Source organism: Pteropus alecto, unplaced genomic scaffold (genome assembly GCF_000325575.1).
Source record: "Pteropus alecto unplaced genomic scaffold, ASM32557v1 scaffold8, whole genome shotgun sequence".
Lineage (NCBI taxonomy): Eukaryota > Metazoa > Chordata > Mammalia > Chiroptera > Pteropodidae > Pteropus > Pteropus alecto.
Window position 1 is genome coordinate 2,948,558 of NW_006494609.1, and position 25,234 is coordinate 2,973,791.

At 36.4% G+C, this 25,234-nt stretch overlaps 1 protein-coding gene across 1 annotated transcript in view; it reads left to right on the plus strand.

The window, feature by feature from the left end:
• The window catches only part of YLPM1 (YLP motif containing 1), a gene marked incomplete at its 5' end in the record, with an annotated part of 59,798 nt that continues 34,564 nt past the window's right edge, over positions 1–25,234 (plus strand). The window contains 4 exons of the mRNA XM_015599581.1: positions 1–813; positions 10,619–10,852; positions 11,786–11,965; positions 12,693–13,687. Of these exons, the coding sequence (XP_015455067.1) occupies positions 1–813; positions 10,619–10,852; positions 11,786–11,965; positions 12,693–13,687 (2,222 nt within the window). The remainder of the gene's footprint in view (positions 814–10,618; positions 10,853–11,785; positions 11,966–12,692; positions 13,688–25,234) is intronic.

Sequence of the window (25,234 nt, forward strand, 5' to 3'; positions counted from 1 at the left end):
CCGCCACCGCCGGTGGCGCTTCCTGAGGCCTCGCCCGGGCCTGGGTATTCGAGCTCGACGACTCCAGCGGCCCCCTCCTCCTCGGGCTTCATGAGCTTCCGCGAGCAGCACTTGGCGCAGCTCCAGCAGCTGCAGCAGATGCACCAGAAGCAAATGCAGTGCGTGCTCCAGCCCCATCACCTTCCTCCGCCCCCCCTGCCGCCCCCGCCGGTGATGCCGGGGGGCGGCTACGGGGACTGGCAGCCACCGCCGCCACCGATGCCCCCACCACCTGGACCGGCCCTCAGCTATCAGAAGCCGCAGCAGTACAAACACCAGATGCTCCACCACCAACGAGACGGGCCTCCTGGTTTGGTTCCCATGGAGCTGGATTCCCCCCCTGAATCTCCCCCTGTACCGCCCGGGTCCTATATGCCCCCGTCTCAATCTTACATGCCCCCACCTCAGCCGCCACCCTCGTACTACCCTCCGGCCTCGTCTCAGCCCTACTTGCCTCCCGCTCAGCCGTCCCCTTCTCAGTCCCCACCTTCTCAATCCTACCTGGCGCCTACCCCTTCTTATTCTTCCTCGTCTTCCTCCTCGCAATCCTATTTGAGCCATTCCCAGTCTTACTTGCCCTCTTCTCAGGCATCTCCTTCCCGCCCTTCCCAGGGCCATTCTAAATCCCAACTACTAGCTCCTCCACCACCGTCCACCCCTTCTGGGAATAAGACAACTGTCCAGCAAGAGCCTTTGGAGAGTGGAGCCAAGAACAAGAATGCTGAACAGCATCAAGCTGCCCCTGAGCCAGATCCTTCTAAGATGACTCCACAGGTAAGAAAGCATCTACCTGAGCCGCATCTTTTTACCTAGAGGTCCCTAAGTCAGGTTTCAGGGCTTTAACCATTGCTTAGCCTAATTCCAGCACACCGTGACTAGCTAATTTATATTCCAAAGGATTGCGCAAGAGTCCCAGGTCTGACTTCCCAGCTTTTTCATGAGCTAAGTGGGGATTATTAAAAGAAAGTGTTTGAAGAAATTTCTAGGCACCACAGAGTAGTGGGGTGGCTCAAGAGTTACTTCTCAGATGTATCCCTTAGTTCCTTTGACTGACCTCTCAGATTTTGTTGCTGTTGCAAAGGGCTTTGTTTTAACATTGTATTTTAAAACTAAACGTTCCATTGAAGAGGCAACATAAAAAAGAAGCTTCTGTAAGATCTGACACTTGAAATGCATGTAAACTTTAGGACCAGTTAGTTTCTTTAAAAAATTTAGGGGCCACTGATAGCTGACAGCTTCTTCAATCAAATGAAGGATGGAAATACTGTTCTTATCAGGAGCATCCTAATCATGCTTATAGATGATATGCAATGCATAGGGGAGTCTACACATTTGACCCTTTTGGGAGTCTATTGGTCATTTAAGGAACTGACCGATACGTGCTTTTCTCATATCAGTTAAAGATGTAAGACATGACCAGTTTGCTGCATTGTATTATTAGCATTCACTCCAGAGTAATAGCCTTGGAATTTGGCCAAGGTAAAAAAACAAAACAAACAAACAAACAAAAACAAAAAAGCATGATATCTTTTCATTCATGAGAGCCATTTCTTTAAACTTCTGTTTGAAGCGATGCTTCCCACAGAATGGTCAAAGATTGATAGGATAGCAGTAATAAATGATTTCCTCCCTTAAAAAAGAAGATAGAACTAAAGTAGAATAAGTCATTTCTTATTATGATTTCTTAAAATATACTTTTAGCAATTACTAATCTACTTTAGATTCCCTAATGAAAAAACAGAATCTTTTAATCTACAAACTTAGATTTACATATAAAAGATTTCCAAAAGATGGGGATGCAATACTCTAATTTTACAGCAGTTTTGCATTAGAAATTAAGAACATAAGCAAGTTGTGTTAAATAAGCAAGATATTTATGTGGCACATCAGGAGAAAACACTTGAGATACTAGGGTAGAACAGTAGGATAAGTAATTCTGTTGGCTTATACCAAAGTACCATCCTACCAGATTGTTTTACCCAGATTCCTCTATTAGAATTTGCCTCCTTTTCCACCTCTTTCTGAAATATCCAGTGCTTTTGTTGTCAAACACTTTCAGAATTAGTCCAAGCTAAAATATGACATTTGTATTTTCATCTTTACTGTACTGTTTTCCTGGTCTTTTAAAGACAAATGAATTGGTTTTGGGCGAGTGAGGAGCAATCAGACCTGTCCTTAATATAAATACTGTGAACACTGCTTTTGCTTGCCTGCTTTTACACCCTCATAGTGAACTTTTTTTCGTGCTTTGAGTATTCATTGCCTCCATTTCTTTGGTGGGAGCCCGAAAGAAAGTGAGAAAGAAAGTGGTAGAAGATGAGGCTTGAGAGGTGTGAATGGGCCAGATCAAGAATGGCCTTGTAAGTCTCAACACTCTTTTCTCCCTTATAGTTATATTGCTTTCAAACTACTTTTCTCTCTTATTGTTGTGTATTGCTTTCAAGGCACATTTCAAATATTAGGGTCTCTATGAAGCCATGCTAAGCTCAGCCATCTGGCTTAGCTCTGTTTTTCAGATTGTAAGTCCCTTGCAGGCAGGGACTATTTCATTCATCTTTTTATCCCCTGTAGCACCTAGAACAATGCCTTGCAAATTGTAGGCTTTCCATAAAGGTTTGTTGATTAAAAGTAGTCATGTTCTGGTCTTAGGAAGCTTTGGTTTATTAGATGCTAAACATTTTCTTCATGCCAGTGCCAATCTCTGACAATCCTCTGCATATTTATTATTATTTGATTCATATTTTATTTTTGGAAAATGTCTTTTTAAATTTTTGTAGCGAAAGATTTTAAACATAACTGTAGTCCCCCCTATTTGCAGTTTCTCTTTTCCACGATTTCAGTTACCCGCAGTCAACCGTGGTTCAAAAATATTAAATGGAAAGATCCAGAAATGCACAATTTAGCGTGCTGTTCTGAGTGGCATGATGAAATCTTGCTCCATCCTGTTCTGTCTCACCTGGGACATGAACCATCCCTTTGTCTAGCTTATCCACACTGTGTCATCTACTCACCTGTTAGTCGTTAGTAACCCTCTCGGTTACAAGGTCGACGGTTGCAGGATTGTGCTAGTGTTCAGGTAACCTTATTTTAGTTAATAATGGCCCTCAACGCAAGAGTAATGTTGCTGGCAATTTGGATATGCCAAAAAGAAGCCATAAAGTGCTTCCTTCAAGTAAAAAGGTGAAAGGTTTCAACTTAATGAGGTTGCTAAGGTCTCCCGTAAGAATGTATCTTCTATCTGTAAAATTGTGAGGAAGGAAAAAAATTTGTGACAGTTGCCGAGATCACATTCACATAACTTTTATTACAACAATCGTTATAATTGTTCTGTTTTATTATTAGTTATTGTTAGTCTTTTCTAACCATGCCTAATTTATAAATTAACTATCATAGATATGTACATGTAGGAAAAAACATAGTATATACAGGATTTCGGTGCTATCTGCAGTTAAGGGCATCCACTAGGGAGTCTTGGAACGTATCTCCCATGGAAAGGGGGGACTACTGTACACTAAAGTAGAGAAATGATATTCCCTTCATATACCCATCATTCAGATTCAACAGCTATCAAGATTTTGCCGTGTTTACTTCACCTAGTCCTTTTTTATTCCTGAAATATTTTAAAGAATATTAGATCTCGTGTTATTTCATGCCTACATTCTTAGACATCTTTTAAAAAAAGACCTGTTGTTAGGTAAATGTGTTATAACACCTGACAAAATTAAGTTTCTTTGTATCATCTAATAACTAATCCATTCAGATTTCTCTTATTGTCTTAAACTGATGGAATTCAAAATAATTCCATGATATCCATGCTGAAATTTCCCAATGGATTCAATAATGTTTTGTTGGTTTGTTCAGATTAGGATCTAATATAGACATTTTGGAGCAGGATAATTCATTGTTATTGGGGATGTCCTGTATATTGTAGGATGCTTAGCAGTATCTCTGGCCTCTACCTACTCAATGCCAGTAGCAGCCCCCAGCTCTGACAACCAGAAATGTTTCCAGACATTGCCAGTAATCCCCCAAGGTGGCAAAATCACCTCAGTTGAGAAGCCCTGATTTAGATCAGTCTCTCCTAATTTCTTTTTCTATACCATTGAACTTGATAAAAAATCTGTCAGTTTTCCTGTAGAACATCCCACATTCTCGATGTGTGTGCTGTCCCATGGTGTCATGTGACTTGTTCCTCTCTTCCATGTTTTTTGTAAACTAGAAGTTAACTCTGAAGCCTTCTTAGACTTAAGCTCACCTTTCTTTTGGCAAATGGACTTTATAACTTAGGTAGTGCTGTATACTTCATTTGCATCCCTTCAGGAGGCACTCAGTGCCTGGTTGTCCCACTGTTAGAGGTGCCAAGATTGATCAGGGATGACAGTGTGGTCCCTCCACTGTAAAACTTCCCATCAATCTTGCATCTAATGTTTCATCTAGTGGTTCATCCATTGATGGTCTTTGCCTGAATAAATTATTTCTTTGTTAGAGGTTGCAACGTGGTGATTTTTTTCCTCGCATTTCTTCTACATTCATTATATGGAATTCTGTAAAGAAAACTTTCGCTCACGAACTAGGAGTATTTGATTAGAAATGCAATATAGCAGAGACAGGATAAATGCTTGATAGTCTTCCATTTAGTTTCTAGTTTTCAGAGTTAAGCATTGGTGATTTAATGGAATGTGTCTTTTTTCAAGAATTAAATTTTCTGAGTATTTAATGGACTGACTAGGTAAAGTACATACTAACCTTTTTTTGTGAATTGTGATTTTATTTATCCTTTTATTCTTAAAACTTATTTAGGAAAAGCTGTTGACTTTGAGTATTTTTTAGTCATGAATTTAATGTTTATGTATTTATTGAGTAGCAGCTGTGTGCCAAGTACTGTGGTTAGTACTGGAGATGTAATGGTGAACAAGATAGACATGGCACTTGCCTTCATTGACTTGTTCTCATGGAGGGAAAAAGACATTTAATAAGGAAGGGAAGTACAAGGTGCTATGGAATTATAAAATAATCACTAGATTGTTTCATAAGGAATAGGAAAAGGTGAGCAATTATTTAGCTCACCATTATATTCATAGTGCCTTGCTCAGGGTCTAGCACATAGTAGGTGAAGAACAAATATTTTAAAAATGATTGATTATAGCTGAGTGTTCTAACCTAATTGAAGAGGGCTCCCTTTGTAAGTGATATTTAAGTGAAACCCAAGGAATGGGTAGAAACCAAATAGAGCTCAAAGAATTAAGTTCATTAAGGCTTACTGAAAGTTCAGGGTGACAGTGGTGCTCACAGACCAGATCTGGAAGGGCCTATGTGGACTCTGTCTTGAAGGCACTAGGAAACCAGTGAAAGATTTTATATAGGCAAATGTGACATATTGGCATTTTTAAAAGCTCACTCTGCTTGCTGTGTGGAGAGTGGAATCAAAAGGAGCAAGAGTGATTTAGAGAGGATAGTTAATAAATAATCCAGGCAAGTGGTCATAGTGGCTTGGACTTAGATGGTGATCGTGGAGATGGAGAGAAGTGGAAAAACCAGAAGAATGTTTAGGTGCTAGACTCCAATTGGAGATTGAGTTACGGTAGTGGAGAGGGAGGCCTCGATGGTTCCTGGGTTTCTGGGATCAGCTGCTAGGTAGATGGAGGTCCCTTTTACAAACAAAATAGGAAAACCTAGAAGAGGAGGAAGAATAGGTCTGGAGATGAGGGGGAAATGGTGAGTTAAGTTGTAGACCTGCTGAGTTTCAAGTCCTGAGACATAAGAATCCAAATAGAGATGTCCAACTGGAAGTTAGATATAGGTGTGGAATCTAGAGGTGAGATGGGGGAAGATGTAATAGACTTGTGAGTCATTAGCATAAAAATAGTATTTGAAGGCACAGAAATAGATGAGGTCTCCCAAGGAGTGTGAAAGGTAAGAAGCGAGGTTAATGGACATTGAGCCTAGCCTTGCAGAATCACAGTCTCTAAGGGAACCAATGGAAGTAAAGCCAAATAGGTAGATGACAAATCAGGACAGTACAGTGGCACGCAGGTGAAGAGAAGACTGTTTCTAGGAGGAGGGAGTGGTCAGCTGTGTCACATACTGCTGAGAGGTCAAGCAAGATAAAGACTATGAGTTATCTTTTGCCTTTACTGACATGTAGATTATTGTTGACCTTGGCAGGAGCAGTTTCATAGTGACTGAAGCCATATTGCATTGATTTGAGGAGTGATGGAAGGTGAGGAAATGGGGATGGTGAGTATAGACAACTCTTTCAAGAGGTTTGACTGAAGAAGAGAGAGAATGAGGGCAGGAGTTTGAGGAAGGGGTAAAAAATTTTTTAAATGAAAGTCCAATACATTATTTTGCCAGGTTCTCTCCCTGACCTCCTTTACTTTGGGATATAAGACATAGTACATTTAGTGTTACAAGCATTTATAATAATCAACCAGGATATGAAAGGCTTCCAAAATTAATCTTTAAAACCTCTCTCTCTCTCTAGCACTCTCTTGTTTGCTTGCTCATGCTCTTTGGCGTGCATGCTCTCCCTCCTTCGCTCCCTTCTCTCTCTCGCCCTGCCTCACTCCCTCGCTCTCTGCTTCACTCTCCTTTATATTTCTTACTTTGAAAATTATTTAGTGCCTAGAGCATAACTGTACCAGTAGCAGCAAGTGGTCAATAAATGCTTGATGAGTAAATTAGCAACTTTTTTGGTAATATTTGTGACAAATAGCTCTTATATCCTTACTTTTTAACTCCATTCTCTTTTTGAATGTGACATATGCTATGATTTTCCTTGACCTGTGAACCAACATCCCACATGAGATGAAGTTGTCTGATATGATGGAACATTCAAAAGAACTGGGTCCTAGTTCAGCTTCATTAGCACGTCCAGGCAGATCTTATTCCTTTCTAAAATAAAGAGAAGAAATCACCCTTCTCATGGTCACTGAGGACCTTTTTGAATGATGTCATCATTATTTATTTGTAGAGCTTCAAAAATGTGCCGAAGCATAGTCCTGGGGTTGAGTTGGATCTGGTTTCTGCTTATTGGGTTCATATTAAATAGGTATTGACCTACAGTAAACCAGCAAGAACTTGAGCTCCTAACATGGTTCTTAAACCTAGGCTAGGTCTAGGACAAAGATGGGAAGCATGAAAGTAAGGAAGGTGCAAATTAATAAAGAACCTAAGATCTGTATAGGCTTCATATCTGTAGCCATTGGCTTCTAGTTTGTGACAGATACTTTGTATCTTTGTATTTTTAAGTGATGCTTTCAATGCAACTAAAAAAAAAAAAGGACACTTTTAACTTCTATTTGAAAGAGACTGAGTATTAACTTTTTTAAGCTGAAAAGTAAACCTGTTGCTATTTTCATTATTTTCCTAAAATAATGGAATAAAATTGAAAATGTTTTAATACTACATAATTGTTGATTGTTGTGGTCAGTGTACCTTTTTTTAATGTTGAATAGTAAAAGTAATTATATCTCAGGAGCTGATGATTATGCGTATCATAATTAAGAACAAAAAACCCGATCATAATTCATACTTCAAGACGGAGTTAATGAAAATAAATTTATTCTTGCCAGTGGAATTAAGCAAGTTTCAGGTCATAGAAATGAGTGGTCTAGAAGGAAAGTCTTCAGTTGATCAGCAACCATTTAGCGATATCCTACTTTGATATAAGAAAAGCATTAGACCTCTCTCCCCCAAGAAAATTACATTCTGTGAGTGAAAAAACTAACAAAACACTATGTTAAGTGAGAAAGAAGTATATATCATTTATATTTTATACATCTATTTTCATGTGGAAAATTGGAGAGACGTATGCAAAAAGAATACAGGAAATTCTTGTTACCCAAAGATAATGAATCACAGTGAATACAAGTAAAATGAATCCATTTAACATAGCAACTAAAAGTTTATTGTAAAAAGTAAAAAATTTGATTTGGAACACAATCTTGAAAAACAAAGCTCAAAAATCAAGGAACAACTGAGTCTTAGATTGAACATAGAATGAAGTATAGATTAGGTTTCTGTACTATAATTTTTTTGACAAAATTATATGGCAACTTTATCATGTCTTATTTAGTTTTGGATATATTGAAAAAGTATTTTAGGAATTTATCAATTTTCCCAGGGTCTGTTTTTCAACCTTTGATATTCATAACATTCTCTGTTGCAGTTCCTATTATAAAAATTCTTTTTTTTAAAAAAAAATTATTTATTTTAGTTTCAAGTATACAGCACATTGGTTAGACATCTATACAGTTCATAAAACGATCCCCCCAATTGCTCCCTCCCTCCCCTGGCTCTCCATCCAGCCAACATATTAATGCTAACTGCATTCCCTATGCTGTGCTCCCTATCCTTGTGAAAAATTCTTTTTGATTGTTAATTGGTAAGACTTCTGCTAGATCCTCAGCTTTTAGTAAGAGTTCCGAAGTTATCCAATATCACTTTCATAAAACTCTGCTTCCTTATAATTGTAGTAGGAATATATGCTGTTGTTAATTATAGAAGTATATAGGGTGGTTCATTTGTGAGTATTTTAGTGTTATGACAACTTTTTTTTCCTTATGCAACCTTGTAACTGTGGAGGTTATATAGTGAATACTGGAATAATAACGATCCTGTAGTGTTTTCTGAGTGGCGAGATTTTTAAATTGATTTGAATTAATTAGCTATTGCTTATTTATGCAGTTTTCTTTATTTGAGGTATTTACGTCAGTTTTCTTTATTTGAGATATTTACGTCCTATAAAGTCACTGAGAATACTGCATTAGTGAACACTGAACTGTTGCTCTTAAGAGATATACAGGATTAGGTTCCTGTGAACCTTTGGTTACATTTTCAACCAATCAATACATAACCTTATTTTATATGTGTTTTTGTTTAAAGACACCTTATTTAATATATATTGTTGATTCATTAACATTAAACTCATAGCCAACAGCTATAACGTATGCCCGAATGAAGCTTATCTAACATATTTTCTCTGTAAGGCACATCACAGCCTTCTGGTTCGTAGGAACACTAGACAGCACTTCAGCACTATGCTTGGGAGCCATTTTAAACAGCAAAATCGCCAACAAAAAGCACAGAAATGCAAAAAATATGGCCCTAACTAAACTGTGAAAAGGACACCAATTTACAGTATGAAAGCTAAACAGAAAGACGATCATGGCCATGTTCTGCTTCAGCTAGGAATGTGTAAGTTCGGCGACTCAAATTTTTCACTGCTTTATGCATGTCCAGAAATTAACGCCAAAGCTCCCAAGTATTGATTTTGGAGTAGAAATACATTTTAGCCAGTAGGCAAATTCACAAATACAGAATCATGAATAATGAGGATCGGCTGTATTTTCTAATTTTTTTTCACATTAAACTTATTGTGACTCTTTTAAAGTGGAAGCACAAAAGAAGCTTCCAGAAAATTAAATTATAGTATAATTTGGAAGGCAGAGTGAGACTTAACATAAATAGAAAATATTTAAAATCATTATATTCTCATTTATTCGTACAGTAGTACCCCTTTATCTGCGGTTTTGCTTTCTGCCATTTGGTTACCTGTGACCAACCATAATCTGAAAATATTAAATGGAAAGTTCCAGAAATAATTCTAAGTTTTAAATCTCATACTGTTCTGAGTGGCATGATGATATTTTGCACTGTCCTACACAGTCCTGCTCCGTCCTGCCCGGGGTGTAACTCATCCCTTTGTCTAGCATATCCATGGTGTGTACCCTACCCGTGCCATTTGTCACTTAGTGGCTGTCTTGGTTATCAGATCCCCTGTCATGATAATGCAGTACTTGTGTTCAAGCAACCTTATTTTACTTAATAATATCTCATTCACCTCACTTCATCTCATCATGTAGCCATTTTATCATCTCACATCATCACAAGATGCGAGTACAGTACAATAAGATATTTTGAGAGAGAATCACATTCACATAACTTTTATTACAGCATATTGTTATAATGGTTTTGTTTTATTATTGTTGTTAATCTCTTATTGTGCCTAGTTTATAAATTAAACGATCACAGGCATGTACGTATAGGGGGGAAAATAACATAGTAGGGTTTGGTACTATCCACGGTTTCAGGCATCCACTGGGGGTCTTGGAATGTATCTCCTATAGATAAGAGGGGATCGCTGTATGTACCTGGGTATAGCTAGACTAATGATACAACAGGTGTTTAAAAGAGAAAAGGCAGTGGGAATAGGTAGGACTATTTGGTTATATTCATTAATTACAAGACTCCTGTGGCTAAATCTGAACCAACTAAAGAAACGTTAAAAATAAGTGACTATAAATTTATCAAAAAAGACTGCTCTCACCTCCAAAAGTATGTGTTTTCAAAATAGAGAAGTCTGTTGAATTATTATGTATGCTATGGTTTAATTTAAATGTATAAATTTGGGGAAGGAATTGAAAATCTTGCTTGTTTATTTGCCTTTCTCAGTCCACCTTTGCCTTCTCTTACATATAAACACATGAACACAGACACAAATGTAGCTCTCTGTAAACACCAAGTTGCAGCTCTAAGGATTGTCAAGTAAAATTTTTAAAAATGGTTTCTCTTGTAGGAACAGCAGCAGTACTGGTATCGACAGCACTTGCTTAGTTTGCAGCAGAGGACAAAAGTGCATTTGCCAGGACATAAAAAGGGTCCTGTCATAGCAAAGGATGCACCCAAGCCAGTAAAAGAAGTTACAGTACCTGCCACCAGTCAAGTACCAGAACCCTCTCCATCTGAGGAGCCCCCATTACCACCTCCTAATGAAGAGGTACCACCCCCTCTCCCACCTGAGGAATCCCAGGTAACCATAAAATTACTTAGTGTTTATTAAATTATTCAGCTTTTTTAAATGATTTATTTATATATACCTTTGTCACGAATGGATATATATTTTCATGTGTTTTTTTTAAGTACATATAGAATTCCATTTATGAACTGATCATATATATGCCTTATCAGGTTTAGAAAAGACATTTTTTTCATGGTTTAAGTGAGAGTGAAGAATTAGACAGTTTTGTAAATTGTGTTTCTAAGTACTAAAGGGATGCCAGGATATTTTCATATTGGCAGCACAGGGCAGTAGTTGAGAACTTCACCTTTCATTGTCAAATTGCCCAGGCTGTAGTCCAGGTACTGCCACATATGGTGGTTACTCTGAGCATGTTAGTTAACCATTCTGTGCTTCAATTTCCTCATCTGCAAAATGGTTTAGAGCATTAAATGTGATCATCCTTGCCTCTTAGTATACTGACTGGCACATCGAAGTTCTCACGTTGGTCCAAAGGTCATTGTTCTCTCAAGAGCCTTATGGAAACTTTATTAAATCATAATAATTATACTGCAGTTAATTGGTGAAGTGACTAAGGCGAAAAAGAAAGATTTTTTTCATTGAGTGAAAAGGACAGTAACTATAGGTTGACGTTGTTGGAGAAATGGTTGTCTTATTAGGAACAGTGAGATTATTATTCCAGTGAAGATTATGGAATTTATAAACTCCTTTGTATTGGTATCCATGATTACAGTAAGAATAGAACTAGATATTGTTTCTAAAGATGGGGTAGCTTTTCTCAATCAGCCAGACTTGCAGGGATTCTGGACTTTATAATACAATACAGTATAATACAATACAATATAATACAAGATATACTTGTAAAATAGTATAAAATATTCAGGTTTTTTATTAATTTGATTGCTGTTATGACTTAAATAAAAATGTATCCTCTTTTATCTTTAGTCTGAAGACCCAGAAGAAGATGCCAGGTTAAAACAATTGCAGGCTGCAGCAGCACACTGGCAGCAGCACCAGCAACATCGAGTTGGCTTCCAGTATCAGGGAATAATGCAGAAGCACACTCAGTTACAACAGATCCTACAACAGTACCAGCAGATTATACAGCAGCCACCACATATACAGGCAAGTGTTTTCTCAGCCAACACATGGGAAGTTGCCCTAAGACATTTAAAGGACTTATCATTCCTAAAAGAAAGAAAAGGTATCAAATATTGACAATTAGATGTTTCCCAAGGATTGCCCAAGTAGTTATATGTCATATAACCTGGGTGCTTGGGAAGTATGATATTAGTAAAATGCTCTTGGAAAGGGGCAGGAATAATAGAGTCTGCTGATTGTGTCAGCTCTGGCAGACACAAAGTTCTGTCGGTAAGGGATTTAAGAACTAGGAATTCTTATCCTGTAGCTTTAAGGTAACCTGTGTTTTGCCTGCAAACCGTTATGGTAACAGATAAGCAAAAATCCACCAAAAAAATCAAAGCAACCACCACGAAAAACCTAAGCAAATATACCACAAATGATGAAATGATTTAGATACTTGTATCTTTGAGGTATAACCTTATGTCTATATGTCTATAATAATAGATCATTTTTTAAGTTCTTAAAATGATCTATAGTAATACTAAAATCTTGAAAAATACTTATGGCTGAGGTAGGTATTTGCTTTGGTGTGTGGTTGATTTTTCCACTCATTGATAATTTAACATAAATAAGTCAAAGAAAGAAAGAACGATCATCACTTCCGAAGCCTTTAGTGTTTTAATTTCCTGAGACTTCAATTGCCATTGATTCATTAATATTTTAACTTATATGAATGTCTTGAAATAATTTTTATCACTTTATTTTGTAGACCATGTCTGTAGATATGCAACTGCGGCATTATGAGATGCAGCAGCAGCAGTTTCAACATCTCTACCAAGAATGGGAGCGAGAGTTTCAGCTGTGGGAGGAACAGCTCCATTCCTATCCTCATAAAGATCAGCTTCAGGAGTATGAGAAACAGTGGAAAACGTGGCAGGGACATATGAAAGCCACTCAGACCTATCTCCAGGAGAAAGTCAATTCGTTTCAGAACATGAAGAACCAGTATATGGGGAACATGTCAATGCCACCTCCTTTTGTTCCGTATTCTCAGATGCCTCCACCTCTACCAACAATGCCCCCTCCAGTATTACCTCCATCATTGCCACCACCAGTGATGCCCCCTGCCCTCCCCGCTTCAGTGCCACCACCTGGCATGCCCCCACCTGTGATGCCACCTTCTCTCCCAACCTCCGTGCCCCCACCTGTGATGCCTCCATCTCTGTCTTCTACAGGGCCACCACCAGTTCTTCCCCCGCCCTCCCTCTCTTCTGTAGGGCCACCACCAGTTCTTCCCCCTCCATCTCTTTCTTCAACGGCACCCCCACCTGTCCTGCCCCTCCCACCACTGTCTTCAGCCACACCTCCTCCAGGAATACCTCCCCCTGGGGTTCCACAAGGCATACCTCCTCAGTTAACAGCAGCCCCAGTTCCACCAGTCTCCAGTTCTCAGAGTTCACAAATTCCGGAGAAACCTAGACCAGCACTACTTCCCACTCCTGTGTCTTTTGGTTCAGCCCCACCCTCAACTTACCATCCTCCATTGCAATCAGCTATGGGCCCATCAGAACAAGGGAATTCTAAAGCTCCTTTGAGCAAGTCTGCTCTGCCATACAGTGCGTACTCATCTGAGCAAGGACTTGTGGAGTCTTCTGCTGCTCCATCTCAGCCAATCACTGCAGTCAAGGACATGCCAGTGAGGCCAGGTGGACTGCTTCCAGATCCTCCTAGAAGCAGTTACATGGAAGGTCAAAAAGGGCCAAGGTAGGTCTGCCTCTTTTTTTTTTTTTTTAAGTTTGGCCTTTTTGTTGATTTAGGCTGAATAGGCCTTGATAGTATAAAAAGCCTCATTTATACAATTTTTATATTTTCTTTGTACTTTTAATCTATGTACATTCCTGATTTACAATTAACGTTAGTATTGTTCACTTGTTAGATAGGCATAATGAAATCTAGAAATGGTAAACATGCCCCCATTTCCTTGATGTCACTGCTTTTATCCTATATGTAGAGATAATAGCGCAGGATGAATGTAATGTTTTAGAGTAATGCTTATCAATTTCTTATTGACTTTTCAGCTTCAAAAGTAACCTTTATTAAATTTATCATTCTTGCTTTCTGTTTATTTGACAAATAACTGAATTGATAACTTCGCTTTGTTAGATAATATGCTAACTGTTGGAGATCAAGATGAATAAGCCAATGTTCTAGTGAAATAAGGCAATGAAATTTAGTGTAAGAGTAAATAGGACTTTTGTTTTATCCATTTGTTCAGCAAATATTTATTAAGTTCCTGCTCTGTGTTTACTGCAGTGAATATAACAGAACTTATATCCTTTATATATTCCTCAATTTGGGAGACGTTTTTCTTTTGTCTAAACCACATTTTTATTGAGAAATGCACACAAAAATTTACTATTAGTTTCTAAGATTTTTTGTTTACCATTTAAAAAGTGATAAATTCATTTTTCTAAGTTTATAAAAGTATATTTTTCTCCTTAAGTTGACCTAAATGATAATTTTCCTACAGAAAAACATTTCAATCAGATTTTTTTCCAATTGGAAATTTTAATAGAAATACATACTTCTTATACAAAATTTAGACAGCACAAAAATATTGAAAAAAATAAAAGTCACCTAATTCCACTGGAGATTATTATCTGGATATAATAATTTTTTAAATGTATTATTAAAATGGGATTTTATTAAGTAAAAGTTTTATAACTTGCTTTTTCCACTTATCAGTACATTGATTAGATTTTCATCTTAATGTCAGTGAATCTACATTATCATTTTAAATTTAAATCTGATTTCAACATTCGAGAACAAAATATATCTTTTATTTGTTCCCCAAGTTTATAATTCTGAAAACAATATGGCACAAAACTCCATCCAAAACCAAAGCTAATTAGAGGCAATTAACATGAATTCCTTTGGGCACTAGAAGCCTTGCCCTAGATTTTACATACATTCTTTCATGGAGTCTTCTCAACAACTGTAAATTTGGTGGGTTCATAGCCTACATTTACCCTTTACAAACTGGGGCTGAAACGATTGGGTAACTTGCTCAGGATTATGTCTCTGGGAGAGTAGAGCCTGAGTCTATACCCAACAGGAGCCGAGTCCAGAGGGTCCTCAGAGCAAAGTACTAGTTAAGTATTGTATTTAATGCCATTATTCAGTGATAGTCCCACTGTAAAGTGATTACAAATACATTTGTAGCCTTTATTTATCTGGTATGTGTATCTTCTTGATTTGAATTCCTACTTAGCTCCTGGATTGAGCATTGCCTTTCAGATCTGGTGACTAATTTGCTATCAGAGAAATACATTTTTAACACCTCATATTTTCTATCATATTAATGTTTCTCCCTTTTGCCTACCAAATCTTGACTTTGAAAATTTAGGACCTATTTTAAGTTTTTTTCTTGCCTGAAGGTACAGTTAATAACTTCAGTGCTGGAAGAATCTTAGCAGTTATCTAAGGCAATATCCCCTCTACAGCAACTTATATTTGTGTTGCATTTTAGTTTGTCATGTTACATCTATTACCTTATTTATTCCTCTCAGTGAGCTCATGGGGTAAGTAGATAAGAGAAGCAGAGCTTTGGAGAGGTTATAAATAAATTGCCCCAAATGACATAGCTAGTGAATGGTTGAGATGGAGTTGGAATCCAAGGCCTTCTTATCTACTTATAAGTTCGTTGTACTTCCTGTGACAGGCATTTGATAGACTCTGCTTGAACATTGACAGTTTTCTAGAAAGTTTATTTCTTACACTGACCCTAGGTATGTTACTGTAACATCTACTTGTTGATTCTATATCTGCCTCTGTGGTATAACACGTAATGAATTATCCTGTCACTCCAGTATGTTCTTGCAGTTATTTCAAGATCACTCTCTTGGTCTCTTCAGTCTTGCCTTACCCAGTCTGTTCTGCTATCACACAAACTCAGATTCCTTTCTTTTCACACTAACATTGCTTCTAGCCTCCTCCTGCTATATTGTTCACTGTCCTTTGAAGGGCCTTTGGTTCGTCAGTCTCCTTGAGCATAAACACTTACTTCAGATGCAGAGGACCATAGACCTATTACCAACTTGATTATAAATAATATACTTGTGTAGCTGAATAAATTACCTTCTTTTGGTCAGCACTTCCACAGTATTGACTCATGTTGAGCTTAACATTAATTTGGCTTCCCAGGTCTTTTTCACATGAGCTGTTATTAGGCCAGTTCTCTTTCATTCTGAACTTGTGCGGTTGCTTTCTATTTTATTTTGTTTTTATTTTTCTAAGATTTTATCTTTACATTTCATCTAGTTAGGTTTGGGCCAACATTCTAGTCTACTGAAATCTTGATGAGTGTTGATTATATTGTTTTTTTCTTAAGTATGAGATATCCCTCCCCAGCTTTCTCACCTGCAACTTTGATAAAGATGGCTTTTTTATTTTTGTCATTAAATTGGATCCTGCTTACATTATCGACCTTGTTTTAAAAGCCTTTCTCCAATCTAGCTTATGTCATTGCCATTTCTATCACCCATCTACTTTTGCTCATTTCGCTCATTTATAGTTTGTGACTATTGACCAGGAATAGTTCTTGTTTTCTCATGTGTAACTAGGTAAAAAAATATCAGTGGGAATCTGGTTAGTGAGTGAGAGACTGAGGTAAGAATAATCCGTACTGTTAAGGAAATTTGTGAATTTCCTTTATTAATTGAGTTCGGAGTTTGCTATAAACACATAATTGGTATGGTAAGCCCCTCTTGTTTTATTTTAAACAGAGCTGGGTAGAAAAACAAGAATTGAGAACTCAGGTAACTGACTTACCAATAACACTATTAAAATTAAAAGAACTGTAAAGTACTTTGAGTTTTTGCAAAATCCAGATTTAGGCTGCTTTCTAAAAACCGAAAGTTTCTAAAAAGTCAAGTGATATAACTGCATCATGTGTAAATAGCATACCACATTGTTGAGCATCCAGTAGCTGTTTTGAAACTGTATATGTGTATGTATGTGTATCTTTGGACTCATGTCTTCTAGAAGACTTCCACTGCTCCAAAAAACTGTCATGTCAGTGGATATTGGTTTCCCGGGACCTTTAATTTTCAATAATAAAACGAACATTAAAGAGTAACATGCAGAGATATGCACAATCATAAGTGTACAGCTTAGTAAATTGGTAGACAAACCTGTGTTATCAAGGAATAGAAATTACTAGTGTCTGAGAAGTCTTCCTCATGTCCCTTCCCATTTTCTCTTCATTCCAAAGATAAGCACTATACTGATTTTTTATACTAGATTGTTTTGCCTATTTTTGAACTTTATATAAATGGAATCATACTGTATGTACTCTTTTGAGTTCAGCATCTTTCATTTGACATATTGTGGGATTCATTCATGTTGCGTGTAACTGTAGTTTGTTCATTCTCATTCCTATATAAGATTTTATTGTATGAATGTACTGCAATGTGTTTTTCCATTTTAATATTGATGGTCATTTAAGCTTTTTGGTTATTATAAGAAACATTGCTGTGTGTCTTTTGTTGCTGTCTGTGTCCCTTTAGATGCATACACACACGTCTGTGTGTGCATGTATATGGTATTTAATTTTGTTTACATATATACCAAAGATCAGAATTGCTTGATCATGAGTATGTATATGATGTTTTGATCTTGTCAGTTTTCCAAAGTGGTTTCAGTTTATACTCTCACAAATAGTGTTTCTGTGTTCTAGTTTTTTTGCATCCTCACCAACACTTAGTTTTGTTAAGCTTTTAAATTTTAGTTATTTTGGTGGATGTTTAGTGATATTGTAATATGGCTTTAATTTATATTTCACTGATGATGAATGAAGTTGATTCCATTTGATTATTGTTCCATTGGGTTTTGTCTTTCATGAAATGCTGATTCAAGTCTTTTCTCCATTTTTCTACTAAGTTACGGGTTTGTTTTTTGTTTTTGTTTTTGTTTTTTATTTATAGTTCTTTATATATACTAGGTATCAGTTTTTGTCCAGTATATGTCTAGATTGTCTTGGCTATATCTCACTCTATATCACTTTTTACTTTATCAGAAAAGCAGTCTTCACCATTTACCATCTAGGTCCAATGGACCCTTTTTATTTTTTAAATTATAAAGTAATTTTACAAAAAATTTACAGAAGTAAAAATAAAGGGATATTGAAAAACAAAACAAATTCTAATAAAAAATTTCAAAAACTCTTTGTGTCCAGTAAATTTTAGCACATAAACATCATAAAAGATGAAATAATTCTGTCATATTCTTTTAGCAAAGCAGAATGATCCAGGTTCTTGCCACAAAATATTATGTGAAGTCCTTCCTATTTAAAACTGTGGATGACAATACATTTTCTTTCTGTTTGAAGAGATATTTTGTTCACTCGTTGAATCTTAAATTTGAGAATATTGTCATCTGAAGACTCATAGTTGGAGATTTTTGCCCATATGATAAATTTCACATCTTTATTAGAGCATCGAGCGCTGCTGTCTGTATCTTTTGGTTCACTTAATAATTTTGGTTCAACCTTCTCTGTCACTTTTCTTTGTCATTATAGTCAGGAAGTGAAAATTTCTGAATTCTCGATTGTGCTGAAGGAAGCCTAAAAGCGTGCTGCAGTATTTTGGGTGATGCACGGGTACAGCAGTTTATTTCACCTTGGCTTCATCCTTCTAGGCAATTCTGTCATTCTTTCATGTCTTTGTATTTTAATCTTCTATGGCATAGTTGGGGGAAATTGATAAGTAATGTTGAGTAATAATGAATTCTAGGATAGGGAAATTGCAAAATGTTTCAAGATATAGGGAAAAAAACGCGTAAGATCTTCTAATGTGTCTTAGATTTGCAAAAGGATCCAATGGAGCCATATGGTAACTTCAAGAAAATGCAAGTTTTAAAAACTAAATTTTCTTTTTGTTCTTGGGAAGGCCTGTGGGAAAAAAGTCACGAAATAGCAATCCTTGCAAATAGAACTGTTAAAAAAAAAAAACTTGAAAACTAACTGGATTCAGTGAACCCTGATGAACCCCAAAGGCTAATGATGTCATTTGATTAATAGAAAATCTTAATTTTAATCTAGTAGTCCTAGTTTTTGATCTTTTCCTTTATGATTACTGTTCTTTTGTGTCCTGTTTAAGAAATCTTTAGATACACCAAAGCCATAAATAACATCCTGTTTTATCTTCTTTTATTGTTTTGCTTTTTATTTTGAAATCAATAAACCACGTAGAATTGCTTTTTGTTGTTTATGTGATATCAGGTAGGGGGTCAAGAGTCATTATTTTCCATATGGCTATCCAGTTGACTCCAGTACCATTTATTGAAAAAGTCACCCTTTCTTTACTACTTTACAGTGTCGTCATAAGTCAAGTGTCTCTGTGTATGGATTTGTTTCTGGACTCTATTCCTTTGGTTTATTTGTCTATCCTTGCACCAGTGTCACACTTTTAGTTACTGTAGCTTTATAATAAATCTTGATATCTCTTAGTGTAAGTCCTCCAGTTCTGTGTTTATAGATCAGAGGTTGGCAGAGTTTCTGTGAAGGACAGTATGATAAATATTTTTAGGCTTTGTGGGTCATGTTTGGTCTCTGTCAAATATTTTTCTTCCTTTTCTATTTTTTTCTTTTAACTTTTAAAAATGTAAAAAAAGTCATTCTTAACTGGATTTGGCCCATGGGTCGTAGTTTGCTGACCCCTGATCTAGATTGTCTTGACAATTCTTAGTCCTTTCTCTTTCCCATATGACTCTTAGAATCAGCTTGTCAATTTTAAAAACCTGCTAGAAGTTCGATGAGCATTATATAGAATCTACTGACTATTTTGAGAAAGAATTGACATCTCTATTACATCAAGGCTTCTGATTGGTCCCATTTACTTTTTGATTGGTTTTAGGATTGGAATTGTGGACTTCTTCCACTCTATAGCTAAGATTAGCAAGGGACTACGAACACTAGTTTTTCTTCACACTTCCATTTGTTATGGTTGTTCCTGTTTACAGTGTTTACTTCTCTTTGGGAATTTTAATTTTAGGATCTTGGTTATACGTATTAGAAAATAGACATTATTTCACATGAAAACCAAAAGGAAAAGAATTTGATTCCAGAATTTAATATCTCGGAATGCCCATGGTCTGTTCATTGGAGTATGTTTATGTAAATATTGTGATAATCAGATAATACCTTGTTTAAGGGAATTGTATTTCTGCGTACTTCTTAAGTCTTTGTACTCAATTTGGAGTATTTTTTATATAAAAATTTGAAGTTTTTATATCTGATTCTAATGGTTTCATACCTACCTAGTTTTAGAGTTTTTATTTTTTAGAGGTTTATGAAATACTGTATAAACAAAACTTTTCTGAACATATAAACACCAAATATATGTTTTTCTTTTCATCTAACCAATGTACAATGCATGTGTTTTTATGTGATTGTATTTAGTGAATATATTCTGTTTATTTCAAATACATGCTTTTATGTTAAAACAGTTATAGTATTTTATTGTATTGATTGCTTATTTTTGTACATATTTTAACATGAGTATCTCTTAATATATTTATTCCAAAGGCCTAAAAATTCTTTACTTTTATAAATCAAAACTATTTTGATAGTCTTAAGATTTCATAAATTGTTGAACTTTGAAAATTCGAAAGTGTAGTAATGATAAATAATTGCCATTGATATGTAGTGTTGAAGGTATATTTCAATTGGTTTAACATTTTCTGTTCCCCAAAATAAAAATAAAATGATGACCCTTGGCTGTTGATCAGCAATTTAATCTGAAAGCAAAGCACCTTACCCTGTCATGGAAACCGTTACATTATATATTATATATGCAGGCATGAGGCTTGCAGAACCTTTCCCCCATGTTTTCTTCTTCCTTCTTATCTACACACATTTTAGTTTTCCTGTTTCCTTATCCTTTCCTTTGGCCTTTACATGTATTCTTCTCTTTGTCTGGAAACCCTTTCCTGTCGGTTTTTGCTTTCCTAATTCCTATTTTTCCTGCCCCTGGAATGGCACTTCAGTAATTACATGTTGAGATCCTTCAGTGAGTCAGACATTGGGGATACCTCGATGAGCAAGACCAACATGTCCCATATTTATTAGATTTAGTTCTAGTTATTGATTTACTTGTCTCAATCTTCCTATGGACTGTGAACTCCCTGAGGTCAGATGTTGGTTTATTACTAACACTAACACAGTACCTGACAATTAGTAGGTGTTCAATAAATGCTGCTTATGCCAAAATGTCTCAGTTATGGAGGAAATTCTCAAGGCATTCATAATTTAGGAAGGCAGTTCATTCATATTCAGAATTTGATTATAATACTAGATAATGTGTTGACAAAGATTCTTCCTGACTCTTGTACATTGTGGAGGACAAGTCTTATCACTTACATGAAGTAATAATTACTGAATTGAATACAAAGCAAATAAATGATTTTATGCAACTTTAATGATCTAAGAAGTTATTCCAGGCACTTTGAATTAATAAATACAACTTAAAGAAAAGGAACCAAACCATCACACGCTCTCAAACAGCGTACATTTTGCTCTTTATAAATGTGTGGTCTCCATCCTTAGCATTGCATTGTATGCTTTGAGGAGTCTCTGGTCAGTTCCTTTTCCCTTCGCCCAACAATAGCTGTGCCAAGCCTTCACTATTGTGAATAGACCATCTACCCTACTGCTTCTTTCTCTGTCTCGGCAAACATTTTTATTTCACTTTAACTTAGTTTAGCATCCTGCCTCACAGAGAAAATCAAGACTTTCAGACTCAGTAAAACTCACTTCTCACCCTTACTTTTTACCTTACCATCATCTTCTTACAGTCTCAGAAGAAACTTTTCTCCTGGTTAGGACTAATCCTCTCTCAGTGCCATTAAAATAAATTTTATGTTTTTATAAAAGCTATACATAATACATAGTTAAGAAAGAAAGAAAAACAGCTGTCCACTGCCCCAAGCCACCCTAGATGTGTTTCCTAATGACATCTTTTAATTCTTCAGCTGTTTCTTCATATCACTAAAGAATATAGTGCTACTTTCTTGACTTATATTTTTTAGATATTATATATTTACTTCCTGTTCTGATAAAAGTTTAGTTCTTATACTACTCTCTAACCCCATCTACCCAATATATCACTATATTTTGATAAATCAGTAAACAGTGTTTGATAAATCAGTACACTGTGGAGGTAAGCAGTGTACTATTATTATATTTTCTCTAGTGTAATAACTTTTTTCAGTTGTCTTCTTGCCAAAACTTTAAAATAATCCTTCAACCCCGGTTCCAAAAGCATTATCTCTCTTTCTCTTGAGATCTCCCAAATGCATGCATCCATCCTCTTGCTTTTTTCCTGAGCTGGTTGGCTGATTGGTTGCTTGGTTGTTCTCAAGATCTGCCTATGGTTGTTGCTCCAGCATTTCCCTTGACTGTCCTCTTGGATTTGGATACACTGTTTATTGAATCTCATGGCTTCCCCTTAGTGCCTCCTTTACATGAGTGCATGCTCAAGTAACTTACTAAGAAATTGTGGGTTGCAGGTAAATTTTCTGAGTCCTTGCATGTCTGTAAATGCCTTTATTCTAACCTCACACTTGATTAATATTCGGACAGAGAATTTGAAGTTGAACATAATTATCCCTCAAGGTTTTAGGTCATTGTTCTATTTTCTTCTGTCACCTAGTGCAGCTGTTGTGCTGTTCTGATTCTTTTCCTTTTTAGGTGACTTCTCCCTGTTGCCAGAAACTATTTTTTATTCCTGGTATTCTAAAATTTCATAATGCTTTCTGTTTGTTTGTTTGTTTGTTTGTTTCAGTTTTGTTGTACTGGATACTGAGTGAGCTGGGCCCTTTCTGTCTGAGATTAGAGTCTCTTAACTCTGGGAAATTTTTTTGTGCTATTTCTTCTTTAATTTCTTGTTTTCTGTTTTTCTTTTTCTGGAACTCCTCATTAGTAGGATTTTGAACCTATTTTTCATTTCTCTTTTTGTTGTACTTTCGAGATACTTTTAATCATTTTATTGCATTTTTTGAGAATTAAAAAAATTTTACAGTTCTTCTGATTGTGGTGCTTTTTTATATATAGCAAATTGTTCTCGATCTGTAGGTATAGATAGTATTTTTATGAATCTCTGAAGATACTAGTTTGTGGTGTTTTTTTCTTTTTAAGTTTTTTTTCTCTCTCTTTTTTAAATTATCTCTGTTTTCTCCAGATTCATGTCCTGTTTATCTTTGGTTTCTTTCTTTCATTTTGGTGACATTCCTCAAATACTAGTGATCCTTGGTTGTCCATTTATATTTAAGAGTGGGAGACGCTGACATCTGGTGGGGCAAGGGGCTTACCAAGTATCACCTATTGCTTTAGGTGATAGGGCAAAAAACTGCTAATGCTAGGAGACTCTCAAATTCAAGAATTTAGAGATATTCAGCTTAGGGAAAGGCTAGTTGATGGTTCTGAATATGAATTTTAATGTACGTATTTTTGGCCCCAAGTCTTACTCTTGTCCTTCCCCAATATCCCTGGTATATAAGAATCCTAACCCTGTCTGAGTTCTGTGAACAACCACCTTCATTTTGATTCCGTCAACTTCTGCTACCAGCCCTCTAAACTGCAGCTTCTTACTACTCCAAATGTTAACACTCGTATTTGTCTTTCAGAATTTATAAACAAAATTCTCATCCGCTGGTTGCCCGCTTTCTGTTTTTAGTGGATTTACATATTTTTAAATTACTTGTGATGACTCTATAAAGTGTTGACTTGCCTAGGCTGAAGTACATTTCTCAGAGTTCCCTTTAACCTTTCCTCATTAGGGCGGGTCACAAGGGAGATTTTTGCACCAAACATTCTAACCCCTTTTTTGTCTTTGGGGATGTCTTCATTCTTCTAGCTGGTTCATACTCCCTCTTTGATATTCCGTAACTTAAATTTTGAGATATTAAGTTAACTATTATTATATTAATATGTTAGATGATAAGGAAGAAAAATCAACCAAAAATATTTGACTAATACATATGTATATATTTCAGCATATATCAAATTTAAGAAAGAAATGCTCATAACTGTCACAGTCCTTACTTCTGCAGCTGGTCATGGAATCACATTTATAATTACCTTCTCTCATGACCCATTCCATATTCCCTTTATCTCAGCAAGCACCTCTCCTGGTCCTGGTTCCTTGCGTGGTTGGTGATCCAAATCTTCATTCTTGAAAGGTCTGGGCTATTTGTAGTCTTTCATGAATTGTATTATTGTAGTTTTCCATTGACTTTAATCGTAGGACATGGAAATCCTAAGAGGTTGTCCTAGAGGACCTCTTACATTCTAGACATACTCCTCCTTACCCTCATCATGTAGTTATAACCCAGGTTCCCCTTGAAAGTCAGAGTCAATCAATCTCAGCCAGTTCAGTAACTCTCTTCTTTGTCTTTCGACTCAGAACCCAAGGTGGCCAGGTAGCGATCTGAACTTAAGTTTAATAGAGTGATTGTTGTGTCTCTGATGGAAGCATTCTTCCCTTTGAAACTATGACTTCTAGACCAGCAAAGCCCAGTGTCACAGGGATAGGAAGTAAATATTTTGCTAAAGCTGAATTTATTATTTACTCTTCATTGATATCCCAAATAAATGAGAGAAAAACCCTTCAATTTATCATTAAGGGCACGAAAGACATCACCATCTACTCAGTCGCCTAAGCCAGAAATGTTGGAATCATCCTAAATTTTTCTGTATCCATTATCATTTAAATCCCACCTATTAGAAAATCCCATCCACTTTAGTTTCCTTCACATCTCTCACTTTCACTCCTTCCTCTACAGCCTCGTATCAGTCACTGCCTTAGAACAAGCTTTACCTTCACTTACCCAAATTATAGAAAAGATCTACTATAACTTTTCCCAACTACCCATCTGTTACTTTTTTAAAAGAGCAGTCTTTTAAAAATCAGACGATATTTAGTGACTCTGAGTGCTTATAAGGTAATACCCAGCTCCTTACCTAGTTGAATTACTTCACAGCTTTAACAAGTTAGAAGTTTATTCTCTCTCAGGACTTACATGATGGCTCCACTGTGTCAGAAATCCAAGTTCCTTCTGATATGTTACTTCGCTATCCCTTAGTAAGTTGCTATCATCACGATAACTTCACCATCATGTCAGAGCCAGCGTGAAAAAGGAGATGGTGAAGAGGAGGATGTGCCTTTCCTTTTAAGGGTACAACCCAGAAGGATATGTAAATCATTTTCACTCTCAGCCTACTGGCCAGAAGATGACTACAAGTTCTAGCTGTAA